Source organism: Abrus precatorius, unplaced genomic scaffold, assembly GCF_003935025.1.
Source record: "Abrus precatorius isolate BTA unplaced genomic scaffold, Abrus_2018 Scaffold9, whole genome shotgun sequence".
In the NCBI taxonomy this organism is placed as follows: domain Eukaryota; kingdom Viridiplantae; phylum Streptophyta; class Magnoliopsida; order Fabales; family Fabaceae; genus Abrus; species Abrus precatorius.
In genome coordinates, this window is record NW_020874439.1 from 18019018 (window position 1) to 18037589 (window position 18572).

At 25.0% G+C, this 18572-nt stretch overlaps 1 protein-coding gene across 1 annotated transcript; it reads left to right on the forward strand.

Annotated features, from left to right (window-relative positions):
• The first annotated feature begins 13135 nt into the window (after positions 1–13135).
• On the forward strand, positions 13136–14530 carry LOC113850917 (UPF0481 protein At3g47200-like). The gene has a single exon (XM_027481434.1). The coding sequence runs from the start codon at positions 13136–13138 to the stop codon at positions 14528–14530; it is 1395 nt and encodes a 464-aa protein (XP_027337235.1).
• Positions 14531–18572: the final 4042 nt, after the last annotated feature.

The window sequence follows — 18572 nt, forward strand, 5'->3', positions numbered from 1 at the left end:
GACCATTAGGTTAACATTGACCGACGACTGCAAAAACAGGTACCAATGATTGATATAAAATACTCTTTTATTTCTTTTTCTGTCAAAGTTTTAAATTTTTTTATTTTTCACATAAAAAGTTTATCAAAATATTATCACTGTCCTTTCATTTTTTTTTTCTTGTTTTAGTTTTTTAATTTATATAAAAATCTTTTAAATAAATTATTTTTTGTTTAAATGATATTTTGATTTCTATATTTGAATCAAATTTATAAATAAAATTTTACATGTAAAATTTTTTTTTAAATTAATTCTTATTATATTTATTCTCGATTTAATCTCAACTGTTAAATTTAAAGTAACTATATTAAATAAAAAAAACTAAATTAAAATAAACATACATATAAAGATTGATTAACAATTTTACATATAAAGTCTAATTTTTAAATTTAAGTTAAATATAGAAATCGATAAACAAAAAGATGATGTTGTCTTTAATAAAGGCTATAATTTCTAATTTTTAACTTCTCATTTTCTCAAAACTCAACCAACTCTTAATAACCCTTATCAAAATTTCTTTTTTTTTTTTTCAAATACTTCACCACTTTTATACACACCTACATTCTCCCTTTCACCTCCACCTTCAATTTCACTCTCTCCATTATTTTTCTTCTCTTGTGTAAACTTTTCAGTAAAGGTTAAAGTATCTTTCTTTTTTAATTTTTCATCACAAAACTTTATTAACTCTCAACAATCTTCATTAAATTTTCTTCTCTTTTGAACTACTTCACTACTTTCACCTTCACCCACATCTACACTCACAACAAACTTCAAATTCTCATCAAAACCTTCTTTATTCTTGAATACACATTCATTAGTGTTGCCAATAACAAAATTGTTGGTACATTCATCTACGTCTTTTTTTACTCTCTCAACACATTAAAATCAAGATACAAACTAAGTGTACCTCACAAATTTACCAAAACATCCATTACTTGAATTTGAAAGTTAATACATGAATATAAAAAATTTGTAAGTTAATCCTTGTATGTAAAAATTTGTAATTTTGTCTTTATATGTAAAAATTTATAAATTAGTCCTCTTGCGTATATTTATTCTCAATTTAGTCTCCTACTTATTTAATCTCATTTATTTTAAATTAACGGCATAGACTAAATTAAAAATAAATGTAATAAATTGATTTACAAATTTTTTACATGCAAGGACTAATTTACAAAATCGAATCAAATATAAGAACAAAAATATTATTTAAACCATTATTTTTTATTAAAAATATTAATTCCTTAAAAAAATTATTTATCTTTTTTATAAACTCCAATAAAAACACGATTTATTCTAGTAAAATTTTCAGCTGTCTTTTTTATTTTTATTTTTCTTACTCTTTTTCATGTGTATATATATAAAACATTCTTCTCATTTTAAATTAATGGATGTTTAAGGGTGTTTAACAGATATTAAGAAGAATAATAAATATTTTGAATAATACAATAATTTTAATAAAATTTTCTTATTATTTATTTTATATATTTATTGAAAAATTGAATCAAACAATACTAAAAAAAAAATTAATTATTTATTTATTTAGAGTACATTAAAAATGTATTTTATTAAAATTACGAAACAATTCTTAATTTTAAAAACTATTTTTGGTAAAACGTCATCTAATTTAAAATAAAAACATATGAATTATACTTATAATTTTTAACATGAATATTTAAAACAATAATAAGACCCTACTTAATATTATATTTGATATATATTTTAAATTGGAGAAGTAATCAAGTTGTAATATTATACTCTCACTCCATGTTATTAAATATCTCCTCACAATCACCATTTACCATAATCTTTTCGGAAAACAAACGGCGAACATGTCTAACTACAGAGAAGCCATAGACAATATGCTCATGTCAAGCAAGGCGCCGAACGGACAGTCGAGTAATCCGCGAGATAAAAAAACCCCCGCTGCTGACACTTTGCCGGCACAAGGCAGTCTCCCCAGGTTCCCAAGTAAGGATTTTAATATTCATATTTTTTCAATCAATTTTCTAATTTTCTTTCTTTTTACTTATTTTATATCTTATACATGGGTGTGAAAATACGTAAATTATTTAGTAACATAAGAGAATTTAAATTCATATTTACGCATCAATTATCATATATTATCTTTTAATAAATTTGGTAATAAGTAATTATTATATTGTATGTATATTTGATTTAATTTATTTTAAAAAGTAATAGTTTCTACGAATTTTTGAAAATCTATTTAGGGATCGATTACGATAATTATTATTTTAAAATTTTTCTACGTGTTTAAAATATATAATAAAAATTTATATGTAATATTTCTTTATTAAATTTATAATTTTCATACATCGAAGTTATACAATAATATTATATACTGAATTTTAATACAATTTTATTTTTTAGTTTAATTATAATTTTGATTTCTTTATAAATTGGATATAATTTAGGTTTAAAATGATTTAGATTTGGTTTTAATTTCTTAAAATTTTAATGGCTATGATAACGTATTGACTTAAATAATAAATTTGTTAAATTTTTAATTTCGTCCCCAATATTTATTAGCGTTTTAAATTCATTATGATATCCTACAGGATATTGTGCCAACATTAACACCAGAAGTTAATGTACGTATATTTCATAGTCACTTTTCTCTGACTGGTAATTCATAAAGCATGATTTTATATTGTGTTTGGAAGAAATAATTATAAATTACTAAATTATATGTTTATATAGTAAAAGAAATATTTATAAAGTATTTCAAAATTTAACTATATAATTTTTATATTAAATATAAAAAAATTTAAATAGCATATTTTTTAAAAAATAAAACCGCTCTATTATGTTTCATTTTTTTATAATTATATCATTCAACTCTACTTATATTTTGCTCTCAATTAAATCATTTATTATTATTCAATTTTATATTCTCTAAAGTTTTAAATTTCTCTCTCTAAACTCAACCATAGATATAAATCATTTCAATTCTTTTTTTATCTGAATATGATAAATAATCATTTAGAATTTAGAAGAAGACACTTTTAATATATATAAATTGAAAAAATTGATCATTTACATATATGAGTACTATTATTTCAGCTTCATATATTTTAACTAGTACGATCCATACTTTGTACGATATTAAATTTTAACATATATATGTATGTATATATATATATATATATATATATATATATATATATATATATATATAAGTTCTTATGCTTAATTTTGGAAGGAAAAGGTAAAATTCTTTCGTATTTAATTTTAATTTTCTTCTAAATTTACAAAATAAAATTTTTTGTATTAATTAATATAAATTATTCTGAATTTAATTATATTATTTAAACATCTTATATAAATAATAACAAGTTTATTTTATTATTTTATTATTTTTTTATTCTCTTATAAATCAATGAAAATGTAACTGTTTCTTCTCTTCTCTTCTTTATAGTTATTTATTACAAGCAAATGTAAAAATATATCATCCTTTCTTATATAACAATTAATAGTATTATCATCTAAAATGCATATTTATTTTTAAAATTATTTATTTTTTGAAATTGAAATTTACTACAAACATGAAACATGTTTACGTGTGATCAGAACATCTGTCTAATTTATAAAATATTATCTCTTCCGGATCCTAGACGGAAATTATTAAATCTAATTTCTTAATACAAATACTAATTAATATTTTAAAATTATTATTAAAAATTAAATTAAATGATTTTTGCTAAAAAAATTATTGATATATCTTTATCATAACTGTTAATATATTTTTAAAAAACTTTATTTATTAATTCTTAAATTAAGTTTTTTAATAATAAAATAATTTTCGTTCCTCAAAATGCAGGCAGGTCCGTCTTAAACATTTTGGAAGCACTATTCTAATCGTGAAAATTGAATTTCTTTATTTTTAATTTTTAAAAATAAAATAAAGTTACTTTTTTAATATTTTAAAATATTATAATACAATTGTATTTTACAAAATGAAACACTAAAAATTTAAACTATTTTATTGATTATTTTATGTTTTTTGATAATAACATCTAAAAATGTCACAAAAATGCTTTGCAGTAATTAAAAAAAATTAGAATAATTTTGATGGACTTGTATATATTTGAAAATCCTGTACAAAGGACCAGCCGACCTTAACTGATTCATGCAGGATTTAGTGACCAGCCAGAATATTACACCGCACCTAGCTTTGCTGATACGATCACCGTAAATATTACAGGTATTTCTATATATCATAGATGGCAAAAGTGAGTCAATTTATGTTATTATGCCAGTAGTTTGTTGAAACGTAGTTTGGTTTAATTCATTTTAATTTTAAATATGCTATAAATGTTAACCCATCTCATTTTTAAGGTGAGTTGATCATTTAAGCATTACAAAGAAATTAAAAAATATAAACTACATAAAAAATATTAAATGATATAATAAAAGAATTTAAATGCATAATGTGAAAAACTCACATGCTATGTTAAAAAAAGAAAATAACTCAATATTATTCTTTAAAATGATTTTTAAAATTATTATTCTCTCAGAATAAATAAATATAAAATTTATATTAAAAAATACATTTTTTGTAAATAATTATATATATATAATAATAATAAAATTATTTTAAACAATAACTTAATTTAGAAATGTTTTTGACTTAATTCTGTAATTATGAACAGAATATATCAAAATGATAAAAATTTAATAAAATTTAATAATATTTTTATTTCATAGTATAAATTTTTTTAATTAAATATCAATAATCAATATTTATTAATAATCATAAATTTAAAAGATAAGACTCTTAAAATTAAAATTTTAAATTAAAAAAATTAAATAATTAAGATAGGTTTTATAAATGTAAAATTATATATTAAAAAATAATAAAAAATCATATAAGGTATTAAAGGAAAGTTAAATAACAATTTTAATCTTTGAAAGTTAAATCAAAATTAACAAAAATGTGATTAAAAAATAAAATTATTGTAATAAGAAAGAATGTAATTTACACATAACTTTTAATTAATTTTAATCTTAAAATATTTATATGAAAAAATATAAAAGTAAGTAATTCAAACAGTAAATTTTTATTTATAATATAAAAATTGAAATAAATATTTAAAGTTGACGGACAGATTATTCAGTTCAAGAAAGAAGTCATACGTTAAATAAAAACAAGAGTAACTTCTACAATTGGTCTGATTTATCAACGAGGAATCACATTTTTAATATGGGAGATATTTGTTATCTATTAATTGTATATATTCCTTATTCAATAGTGTTTATTTGTCTAAATATAATACTAGATCTCCCTATTCTTTACGATAGTTTTTTTTTATTTATCAAAATGTTAAGCAGACACTATCAAAAGTTAATTTTAGTGTAATGTTTCAATATTAAACGGTGAAAAAATAGTGTAGAAAAATTTTAATGCATATTGTTAAATGGCCAAAATTTCTCCTTTTATGCGTGTCGATGCACGATGGACAGAAACTACATACAGTAGAAAGCTTACTAATTTCTGTGAAGCTACAACATTCAGTTTCTACATGTATTCAAATCCTCCATCATTATGGAGAAGAGAGGACATTAATCCTTATCATAAAAGGTGTTATTCATGTAATTATTCAAATAGAGAGAAAATAAAACTATAAAATGACAACAACAAAAAAAACACAATAGAAGAAACAAATATTGAGTTAAGAGACTGTTTAGTTTAAAAATTTATTCTTTATTTTTAATTTTTAAAAATTAACATTATTTTTAGAGACTATAAAAATATTTATACAAACAAAAAGAACTTGATAGTTTTATAACCTAAAATAAAAATTACTTTTATGCCTTACTTCACATTATTAAAACAAAATGCATATCTATATGATGGGAGGGAAGACAAAATAATACAGAAGAAAGAAAAAAAATATTAAAATAAGAAGAAAAATAAGTTATAAAGCTACAGAGAAACAAACGTTGATGGAGGTTAAAAAATATGAAAAAACAAAAATTATTGCTATAATTGTCCTTTTGATATATTTTTTTTCAACTATTAATTATGGACGAGTTTGGTATATATAAATATAAGTGTACACTATATTATTTTTATGTTATTCAATAAATTTGTAACAAACTAATAGGTTACTATATATTATTATTATTATGTGTGATTGATTATTCTTGACCTTTTATTTTTAATAAAAGTACTACAGCTTCTAATGTATATTTCTAACTTATGATTATTAATTATATATAATAAGGAAAGAGAATAACTTATTTTAATTATGATATTCTTGCATATATATTTTAAAATAAAGTAAAACAATTATGGAATATCTCAATATCATAATATATTGTGGAATGAATTATAGAATATATAAGAAGAGAATATTTAATTTGAAAGAAAAAATATATTAGAAACAATCATAGAAATTGTATTTAGTTGTATCCTATATGAGGTTTATATTTTAGAAAAAGAAAAGAAGTATATTTAGAAAATATAGTTATTCATTAATATGATTTTAGATTTAATCTATTTTTATATAAACATTTCAGAATTTTGATAGAAATTCATAGACAGTGTAAGAACTTAATATACTTTCATTTAATAAAAAGATTGTCATATAATTAAAAAATTGAACACATTATTATATGTATGAATTTAAAATTAATCATTAAAGATTAAAAATAGTTTTTGAATACATGATAATTAAACGATAGTGTAAGGGTAGTGTATTTGAATGAATTAAATCATTACTTTTATGTTAAAATTTAAATATCCATGAATGATAATAATTGTTTTTAGATTTATAAAAAAGGAGTGAAAACAACACTTCTTTATTTTTACTATTTCTTATAAAAAATTCAAAATAAATAAAAATAACATTATAATTTTATAATTAAATGCATAAATAAAAGATAAATATAAATAATATCTTTAAAATTAAATAAGCCCTAAATATTAAATCTCCCTACTTATCGTCTTCATAGTTAAAGAAAGAAATATTGAATGAAAATTTATATATTGAACATTGTTTAAAAGAGGGAATCCATTGACTAAGTTTTACCAAACATAATTTATTTAATAACAGTTTCTCCATATGAAATTTTGTTAATAAACCAAGTCTATAATTTTTCATACAATTTAAAAATAAAATAATATTTATTAATGAACTTTATTTTAATAGATAATACACATTTTAAAATGTAATAATTTTTAGTTTAAAAAATAATTAATTACTTAAATTTTATAATTTATTTAAAATGTTTATTTTAGTTTATAAAAAATATTAATGAAACCCAGAGATTGGGTAAGTTCTTAATATTCTAAGAGTTGTACTCTTGTTTTATAAAAGTTACGATCACTACAACAAATTGAAGTAATGCAAACAATGGTAGTATATGGTAACTACAAAAATAGTAGTTTTAAGATTTTTATACTAGTTATTATATACTTAGCTATTATTGTGCATGATAATGACGTTGAATGGGTATAAAAAATAATTAAGTTTTTCTAAATTTTACAATTTAAAGTACATCTTAGGTTGATTTATATAAACACAGTTCAATTGTTTTTTCAATCCAATTTTGTTCATTAAAGTACAAATTACACAAATTATCATCTAAGAATTTTTTTATCAGACAAAAAAAAAATACAAAAGTGTCTAATCAAAGTATGAAAACATTGATTCACATGTCCTTAGAAACATGCATTCCGAATTATCACAGTAGTTTAAGATTCAAATTGAACAACAATCAGTGGAATTATTATAGTAAAATTAAACTAATTTGTTAATTTAATCAAAATATCATCCAATTAAACCATTAAAATGCATCAAATTAAACTATCAATTTTTATCTAATTCAATATTTAATTCACATAAATGCATATCATAATCATAATTAACAAATATAGAATTAAAACAAGAGGAACAAAATCGAATTGATGATTGTAAAATAGAACTCAAATGATAATTTGCATGATCCGTGGATATGTGAAACAATTTAGGAATTTAGCCTTCCATAACAATAGAATTCAAGATTACAAAGAGAAACATAATGAAAAAATCAGAGAAGTAGAAGAGAGATTAAAAGTTGAAAACTCCAGAGTTGAGCCTTAAATTCGCTCTCAAAGCTCTCTCCCTATCCTTCTAAGAGTTTAGAAAAAAAATGAGAAAAAATCATTTTAATTCTAAGTTTCTGACTATTTATAAAGTTCTCGCGCTTTTGGCATAATCACTTTTTGTAGAAAAAAGTGATTACACACATTGTTTTCTGATACAAGTACCTCTGAAACCTTCACCCTTAGCGTTAAAACCACACTTAGCATAGTTTTCATAAATGAGCTTGTGCGTAACCACTCTTGTTCTTCAAAGTAACCACACAAAACATAATTTCCACAATAAGCTTGCACATAAATACTTTTGGTAGAGAAAGTGATCACATGCATTAGGATTCTCCTAAAAGACCTCTAGAACGTTCACTTCTATTTCTGAAAGTGGCTACCCACAAAATGCACCACCTTAGAAGGCCTTCAAAGTGATTACTCTCACCATACAAAGTGGTCACTTACAAGCTTAAGGAGAGATTCTTTAATGGAACAATCACTTTTGGTCCAAAAAGTAACTTCACTCAACTTCAATTGACCTCTTAGCCTATAGAATGTTCACTTTCTACACTAAAAATAATTACTTTGAACTAACTTTAAATGTTCATAACTTCTAAGTTTGAAATTCAAATTTTACAAATAATATATCAAATTAAAGCTCTATAAATCAACAATTTATAGAAATATAAATCTCCTTAAAGTTTTTACCTCAAGAACCGATATGGCAAAAATGGTGAATAGAGGTTTGAATATTCAAAGTGATGAAATTAAGGAGACTTTTCTAATAAAGCTCAATTAAAGAAGTTTAGATTAAAATAGCAAATATTAATCAATCAAGCACAATTAAAAACTCATAAAGAAACCTAAAAGTATGAGATAAAAATATTAGTCATCGGTACACCCTTTCAAATTTAAAGGTACTTAACAAACAACATATTATATTCATAATAAATATTCATAATATTTTTGTTATTTTTTTTTTTACATAGTTGATATTATTTTATTTTTGTATTTTTTTTATTTTTCTTTGAAGTTATAAGAACTGTCGTGAAAAATTTGATGTGAGGGTAGCTTTTCTCATCCATGCAAATCACGACGATGGTGTGTTCAAAATGATGATCGCGTATACAATGAAATCATTCAGGTGGACAAATCTTGGAGGAAATTAGGTTTGACATGGAGTCAGCGAGCAAAGAGACAGCAGAGAACCTCTCGCAGCAACCTAGAGAGGGGAAAATGTATTCAGCTTTGGCGACAAATGTGATAACAAACTTGAAAGAAATCGAAGCGCTTCATGGGAACGAGAATGTGCAGGACATGATTGAAAAGGCGCTTGTGATAGCCGATGCAGCATCTCTATTGACCATATCTGGAAAATCAACTGATGAGATTGAATCCGTGGGTCAATTTGCTAAAAAATCGGCAATTTTGTTGCAGATGGCTTTAGCACTAGCAGGCGAAGGTGCATCGATTCTTGCAGGGACCATAACCAACTTACAGTCCATTAACTTTGACCAATAATCAACGCACTGTTTGGTAGGAAACATGTTATCCAAATTAAAAATCGATACATGTTGTTGTGTTTTCTGTACTGTTGCTTCCTACATTTGTGGTCTGTACTGTTTCACAAAATAAATAAAAAACGACTAATGGGAGGTGGCCATAGTCTGTTTCAAAAGTAAGATGTAATTCGGTGTTAAAATGTCTTACATTAAGTAAAATTCGAGTTGGAATACCCTTTGTAAATATTAGAATAATATTCTTTTTGTGAGCTAGCTTTTTTGTGAATGATTTAAACTTAAATTTTTTAATATTGGCTATGGGTGTGATGTATGGATTAGAGCCGTCTTCTTTTACAATTTTTTTTATGTGATATATATATATATATATATATATATATATATATATATAATTTTTATAAAAATTAGTTGTATGTGTATTATTAATTATTTTAGAATGAAATGAAATTAAATGTAATGTCCGAATTAATAGAAATAAGGATAAAATAAATTAGACAGATTAGAATATAATACGTGAAGACTTTTGAATCTTATATCAATAAAAAAAATACATTGTACAACTCATGATTAGTGATGGAAATAGGCTTGGATATTCTCGAATTAGCCATGCGTGGAAGATTACTCCTATTACATAATTCACACACGAAGAGAACCCGTGCATACTCTCGTATGAGTGAAATTCGTTGTGTTAGCACTCCTAATTTCGCTGTATATAAGCGAAATCCAAGTACGGGAATTTTCTTCAGTTGTGCTACTTCTGCCACGGCTATTTTCTGGTTAACGGGTACGATGAATAGGGTTCATTAACTGCGTGTATGGAAGTTACCTTGGGCCGAACAATGAGAACGCGCTTTTGTTTTATTTAAAAGTTGACGCGACTTTTTCCAAATACGCGTTTAGGAACCATCCTAGCCTAGTTACTTTTAAAAAAAATAAGGGGGTAACCTTAATATTAAGGTTAGAAAATATTAAAACCAAAAAGACAAATACAACGAGGATTGCATGAATTTAAAAAGGCAAACGATAAGAAAAATTCAGAAAAAAAAGAAAAAAGAAATATTCTAGATCACAATTAAGTATTCTAACTCATAGAAAAACTACTTTAGTTAAATTATTAGGAAAATGTATTTTATACAATTAAAGTGTGACCACTTTTAATGTCTAGCTCTTTTAATTTTAAGCAATATCTTTAAGATACATGTCAAAACAATTTTGTGTTAGAAACAAAAAGATTTGAAGTGAACCAACAGATGAACTTTCCCTGGGCTCCCAAAAGTAAATTTCAAATAACGCGTGGAGAAAACAAGTTAGAAAAAGGAAAGGGGTTAATATTAATTTTAAAGTTGAAAATTATTAAATAATTAAGAAGAAAGACATCGACAATGACGATTGCTAAAAGATTAAAAAAAATTATTTGAAAACAAACAAGTAACTTTTAAAGTACGTTACAGCTCATATAAATGACATTTATTAATTAAACTGTATATTTAATAATTTATAATTTATATTTCTTATAAATTAATTTTGACATTAAAAAATTATATTTTAATTTTTTGAGTATTTTTTATGTTTTAATTCCTACGATTATGTTACAAAGGTAGAGATTAAAATGTAAAAATTACTTATATATGAACTAGAACATAATTTATTTTAAATATAAAAATTAATTTATAAACAAGTATTAATTATAAAGGTAAAATATATATTTTAATTAAAATTAAAAAAGAATTAATAAACTTATTTTTAAAAATTAAAAATAATATACCAAATAAAAATAAATAAATTTTTATAAAACTAAAAAGTTCGTATTTAACTCAAAAAATCATTATATGGTTCAAAATTATACATTGACTAATAAAGAATTTATTGATTTAATGAATTTTGTATCATAATAATAAATATTTTATTTTGTATCATAATTATTTTTTAAAGATTCTATAGAGATTGATATATCTTAAAAAATTATATTATACATAAATTGAAATATTTATATAATAAAAAATTATAATAAAAATGTTAAGTTGATATTTTATTCATTTATTTAAAAGTAGGATAAAATATAAAAATATAAAATTAAGTAAAAATTTTATTAGTTAAGAATGAGTGTTTTATAAAAATAAAAATGAGTAATAATATATTATTTTTAACTGATTTTAGTGTTATATATTATTTTTAAATTATAACTATTAGAAGACAAAAATATGATATAAATAATTATGTAAAGATTAAACTATAACTTTTTAAGTATAAAAGAAAATTAACAAATTAGTATTAATTTACAGAAATTAAATTTACAATTTAACTTAAACTACTACATCTAGACTTATATTAAATTTTTCGTTGGTATGAATGGTTTTGGGAAAAATAAATTGTCTTTCTTTTATATTAAATAATTGCGTTTTTAAAATTTTCTTTACTATATATGAAAACATCTTTTGGGAAACAAGTAATAGAGTTTAGAGGAGTTTTAAAACAGAGAAGATGTTGGACGTCGGAAATCAAGACAAATAAGTTGAAATTTTGTGATTTTGAAAAAACTTTTCTTTAACAGAAGAAAAAAATTAGACAACTAAGATGTTAATCAATCTTTTGAATACACAACTATGTTCCATTGGTCAACCAGTTAGTTCAGACAGCATAGAAAACAGCGAAAGAAAACAAATATTCGAGTTTTCATAATAGTTAAACCTCAACAATGTTAATTACATTAAAAGTAAAATTGTACAACAAATCACTGAAATTTCACACCGACCAAAATATTCTTCTCGATTAGTAACTTTTTGCTCCGCTGGTATAACAAAAGTGCGATTTCATTTTTTTAAATAACAAACTTAGAAAGTACTAAAATATTTGACATAATATTCTACTGAAATATTAATGCTAAATTTAAAAAGTCATTTGGAGAGACGTCGCTCTCCGGTACATGGTACCCATGCAATGTTGGGTTGGCAAATGTTGAAGATGCTGAAAGCATTAACATCTATTTTACTCAAAAGTCGCACTTTTATTCTTCCCTCGTTTCTATAATTACAACCCCATATTTGATTTCTTTATTTTGAAGTCAACCTCATATTTGATTTCAAATTCCTTCGTTCATATTGATTATTGATCTTTATTATTTCAAGAAGAACTTCTGATTTAATTAAGAAAATGGGAAACTTCCGCACATGTCTGGCTCACAAAATGCTAATGCTATCCTTTTTAATTTACTGTTTTGGAATTTCAAATTGTTTAATGAACACCTTTATTTCAATAATGTGGGTCAATTTTTTAATGAAAACTTTTATAACAAATTATTAAGATAAAACTTTAATTTTAATCAAAGAAACTTGAGATATTACCCTGGTAAGGTTCAAACTGGATCATTCTCCATTATCAGTCTATATCTTTCCTTTCCGTTTGATTCATTTTGTGCTCAATTCAAGTCATAGCTCACTGACGTAACTATACTACACATTAATCTAATAAAATTCTATTCAAGATGCAACCTGACTTAAGTTGGTTGATCCCAGTTGAAGTGATGTTGGGTTCTCTCACTCACGGAGAAATTCAACTATGCAGCATTTTCAGCGTTCCGGATGAGATTAGAGCCACAAAAGAAGACGCTTTCAAGCCAAAGGTGGTTTCAATAGGACCCTTACACAGAGGAACCACAAGGCACCTCCAATTAATGGAAGGACCCAAAATGCTTTACATGCGCGAGTTTCTCGAGCGTAGAGGAATCGCAGAGGAAACCAGTAGAGGATTGCAGTCAAGTTTAGAAGACTGTGGCACCGAAATTCTAAAATTGGATAAAGCGATCATCGCAAGCTATGGTGGTAACATCCAATTAGAATCTCACGAATTGGCTAAAATAATGATAGTAGATGGTTGCTTTTTGTTGGAGTTTCTTCTCAGACTCGGCAATTATATGGAATCACCAGAGTATCATAAGAGAAACTATTCAGACGACCCAATATTTAAAACCGAGGAGAAAATCGTGTCTATTGTGAATGACATTACAATGCTTGAGAACCAAATACCCTTCATTGTTCTCAAAACGTTATATAGAAAGGTCTTTCCTCACCCTAATGGGACTACAATCCAAAATGATTACTCTGTTGCTAATATTGTGCGCAAAGCCTTTGGTTACTATGAGGTGGATAAAGTAGAAGGCGCTCATGTACTTCACACGATGCACATGTCGTCTATTAAGCAGAACCAGGAAGAGGGTAAACGAGCGAAGCAGGAACTATTGCGTTGCGCAACAAGGCTTCGAGCCTTGGGAATAACAATCAGAGCTGCAAACGACACGCGTCCGCATAGTTTAAATGATTGTTTGGACTTTAACATAAATTTTAGTTACGGGGAGCTGCGAATCCCGTCGTTGAGTATTAAGGAAACGACAGAGGTGAGGTGGCGGAATTTGATTGCTTGGGAGCAGAGCGAAATTTGGATAAGATGTAAATACACGTCGTATGGTCTATTCTTTCAAGGTTTGATATGTTGTAAGCATGACATTGAGATGCTTTTGGAGAAGAAAGTTATAGTAAACGAGGCGAATAAGAGCATGGATGATTTGCTAAGACTATTTCGCACAATCTGCAAGGGTGCTGAGCGAATGGATTCGAGCTATAGCGAGCTTTGTAGATTGTTGAACGTGTACAATGGCAAGAAAGGAACAACGGCATTGCGAGGATTGCCTATAGTCACTTGGCATCGGTGGAGACGTGTGTTTGAGATGCTGTTGTACTGTTGGGGGAATTGGTATAGAATGTTGATTCGCGATCATATACCCACAGTGTGGAAATTCATTGGAGTGCTTGCAGCTGTTGCGCTTCTTGTTCTCACAGTTATGCAGACCTATTACTCATCCCGCAGCACTGGCAGCGGTTAATTAATTTTAATTTTCTTTTTTAATTTCAGCGACTTTACATTTGCTGCGTTGTGAAGTACAATCAAACGTACTACCTTAGTTTAATTTGAGAAAAGAAAAGGACTCCATAATGTTTGAGGAGTCGTAGAATCATGTATTTTGTATTTCGCTTCTACCGTACGAATGAATAAGTGAAATCTTGATTTTTGTACTGGCCAAAACCATGTAACGTTAATTTTCCTTTATTATAGTACTTATTTTATCTATTATTTTTTTTCTTTTTTATTTATCTCTTAAATTACAAAATTTTTATTTTCTAAAAAATGTGTTATTCTACAAAAAAAAAAAATATTAATGAAAGAAATATTTAAAAAATATTTTAAAAAATATCTCAAGAACCAACAAAAATTATATATATATATGAATTAAGATTTATTGATACAAGTTGCCAAACTTGTATGTTTATATTATATAATAAATTTTTATAGAATAGGAGATTATTCAATCCAACCCTAGTTTTGATGGTTATTTATTGACAAATATATTTGTTAAAAAAAATTTAAAATATATTTTTAAAATATTGTCTAAGAAGAATTATTCCAAGTACTAAGAATATCTTAATATAATTATTTAAACTTAAAAGATGTAAAATAAAATAAAATAAGAATTTAAATATAAAAAATAATTAAAAATAATTAAAACAACACAATCTTTGACAATAAACTAATTGAGAAGAACCTTATGGTATATGGTTTCACCATTACACTTATCGATGTTTACTTTTATATTAATTTAAATTTTAATTTTCTTATAATTATCAATCACTCATACTAATTCTATTAACACTCAATACTCATGCAATGTTAACAATTTTTTTCTTAAACTATTATCCCCAATGATGTTAGAAACTTTAAGATGCTGAATAGAACTTACTTAATGAAGTTGTGGTGGAGGTTAATTACTTCTCCAAATGCTCTGTGGGCCTAGGTTTTTAGTAGTACATACAAATTTATGCTTGGTAAAAAACCTAATCTTAAGAAGAGTTACTAGTTTTCTCATCTTTAGACAGGTTTAGTTTTTTGTTTGGATTGATAATTAGAACTTTCAGTTCCCTAAGTTATTTGATCTCACTTGGCAGCATGTGCCGAAAATTGATTTGGATCTTCTTGTGCCCCCCTCCCCCCCCCCCCCGTTTTTTTTTTCCTCTAATAGTACTTGGGATTAGGTCAAAATAATCAAATTATTTGTCAGACTATAGACCTTATCATTCCTCCTGCTAGATCTAAAAGGTCTAGACTTAGTATTCTGGAATAGAACAAATAAGGGTATTTTCTCTCTTAAGTCAGCTTATTAGCTTCTATATGAGTGTGACCATGATCATATTTGTAGCCTTTTTTCTTTGAAAAGTGGGTCACGAGAAGCTTCTTACTAATGAGTTGAGGTGTAAAAGAAGCATGACTAATTCTCCTATCTGTCCTAGATGTGAGGATGTCCCTGAAACTGTTATGCATATTCTTAAAGACTATTTTTTTATGCTAAAATAATATGAAAATACTTTATTTTTCCTCAGTAATAAGTGTCTTTTTTTAGTACAAGACTTTTGGATTGGTTGGTTTTTAATTTATGTTATCAAAACTGTAGTAAATATTTTGATTGGCACAATTTTTGGAATCATTGTGTGGTATTTATGGAAAGATATTAATACTTTTATTTTTTAAAACTCTTCAATCTAACCTAATTATCTTATTCACAAAATATGGTGTGATTTTCATTAGATATTTTCTTGATGTATGGGTAATCCAAACTACCTTCCTAAGCTAGTGTATGACCATACTAAAGTTAAGTGGATGTCCCCTTTTCATGGTCATGTGAGGCTGAATATGGATGGTGCTATCTCTATGTCTCATGGTGGAGCTACTTGTGGAGGCTTAAACTAATTTTTAGCCCATTTTTGCAGCAAATTTAGCTATTATCCTCCTCTTGAAGTTAAACTTTGGGGCATTTTTTATGGGGTTAGCTTGCTATAATGAGAGGTTACCATATTATTTAAATTGAGAGTGATTGTAAGGAAGTTGTTTGTTTAATTTCAAATGTTCAATCTCATTTTCATCTTTTGCTTGAAGTGCTTAAGAAAATTAGGAACTCATTAAGATGTATTAAATTCGTTAGACTTGGTCATATTTGTAGGAACACCAGTCAATGTGCTAATAGTTTAGATAAATTAGGCTTAAAGAAGTACAGAAATATTCATCAGTTGTTCATCGACTACGCCTTTCGGCCTGATCTTAGGTCCTGACTCACCCTATGAGAATGAACCTTGCAGAGGAATCCTTAAATTTTCAAGGCATTGGATTCTTACCAATGTTTGTGTTACTCAAGCCGACATTCTCGCTTCTGCTTTGTCCACCACTGCTTGTGCGGGTCCTTCCTTGGCTAAACACACCCCTACCGATTCATTTTTACATCTCACAGCTTCGGCAGATCGCTTAGTCCCGTTCATCTTTGGCTTTTTTTTCTTATTTTTTTGAGGCCCTTCCCACCATGCTTCCTTTTTTGTGCCTTAATGCTTTAGCCATTTGAACTTAGTTTCTTTATAGTTTATTTTGAGTTGTTTAATCCTTTTTAATAGAAAAAATGACAAAATTAAATATTTTTATCTATTATAATGGATAAAAAAATAATATGTACTTTATTTTTATTTTTTTTGTTATAAACAAGGCAAAAGCCCAAAAACAAACAAAATTAGACATTAGGCCTAAACTACAAAGTTCCTAAAGAATCCAGCCGTAAGAAAGGTTCAAGGGAGGAAGGAGCCATTCAAAAACAGCATATGGCAAACCAAAATCAAGGTCTAACTTAGCCAACCGGTCACTACTAGAGGTGTCAATTCTGCCCCAAGTCCACAAGTCCTCTCACACAACCTACTCTACATCCCCATTTTTTAAACTCCATACATAGTAGGTTTACTCATCCTTAAGCCCTAATATATAACAAAATGTGAGATATGGTTTGGGTCAAAGGTGAGTTAGCCTACACTTTTTTAAAAAGTAATTAATGAATATTGTACTATTTTTTTAAATAAAAGGAACATGCATTATTTATCATTTTTATTAATATTTTATTTAAAATTAATAAAAATATTTTTTAAATATAAAAAATATATTTTAAAAATAAAAAATTCTATCAATCTAAGATTAACCAAAATTTAAAATTACAAATATTTATTAATTTTTGCTAAGTTTATAAGTTACTTTTCTGTATCAATAAATATTGCAATATTAAGTATCATTTGTCTACAATTTTTGTAATAAGAATATTATATTTATTTTTTAACACATTAAATTTTATTTAAATAAATTATTTCAAGCATTTTCATAATATATGACTTAACACATTTTGCTATTGTTATTTTTTTATTGCCAGTTTTGTATTTCTACTGTAACTTTAACAATATTCATTGAACACATAATCTTCTTAAAATAATTTTATAAAAATAAATAAATAAACATATTTTTTATAGAATAATTAATAAATATTTAATAAAAGACACATGCATTTATTTATTATGTTTATTAAATTATTTTATTTTAAATTATATTTTTTAAATTTTTAAGCATTTATTAATTTTTGCTAAGTTCATAAATTACTTTTCTGCATTCATGAATTTAGTAATATTAAGTATCACATGTCTATGATTTTCACAATGACAATATTATATTTATATTTTTTGAACACATAAATTTTATTTAAATAAATAATTTCACATTTTGATAATTTAATAACAAATGACTTAATAAATTTAACTAATATTATTTTTTGTGGTTAATTTTGTATCTTTATTGTAACTTTAAAAATATTTATTGAACATGTTATGCTTTTAAGATAATTTTATAAAAATAAATAAATAAAATATAATAGTATAAAAAGATTTTAAAGTATGACAAATTTTATGATTAATACTCAAATAAAATTATAAAATAACATATTAAGAAATTTTATAATCAATAATTTTTTTAAAATTAGTTAGCCTATAGTTTAGCCTTAACCCACTTAATCTCATGGG

Excerpts from the sequence above, each read along its gene's own strand:
- LOC113850917 (XM_027481434.1), top strand. The coding sequence starts at position 13,136 with ATGCAACCTGACTTAAGTTGGTTGATCCCAGTTGAAGTGATGTTGGGT.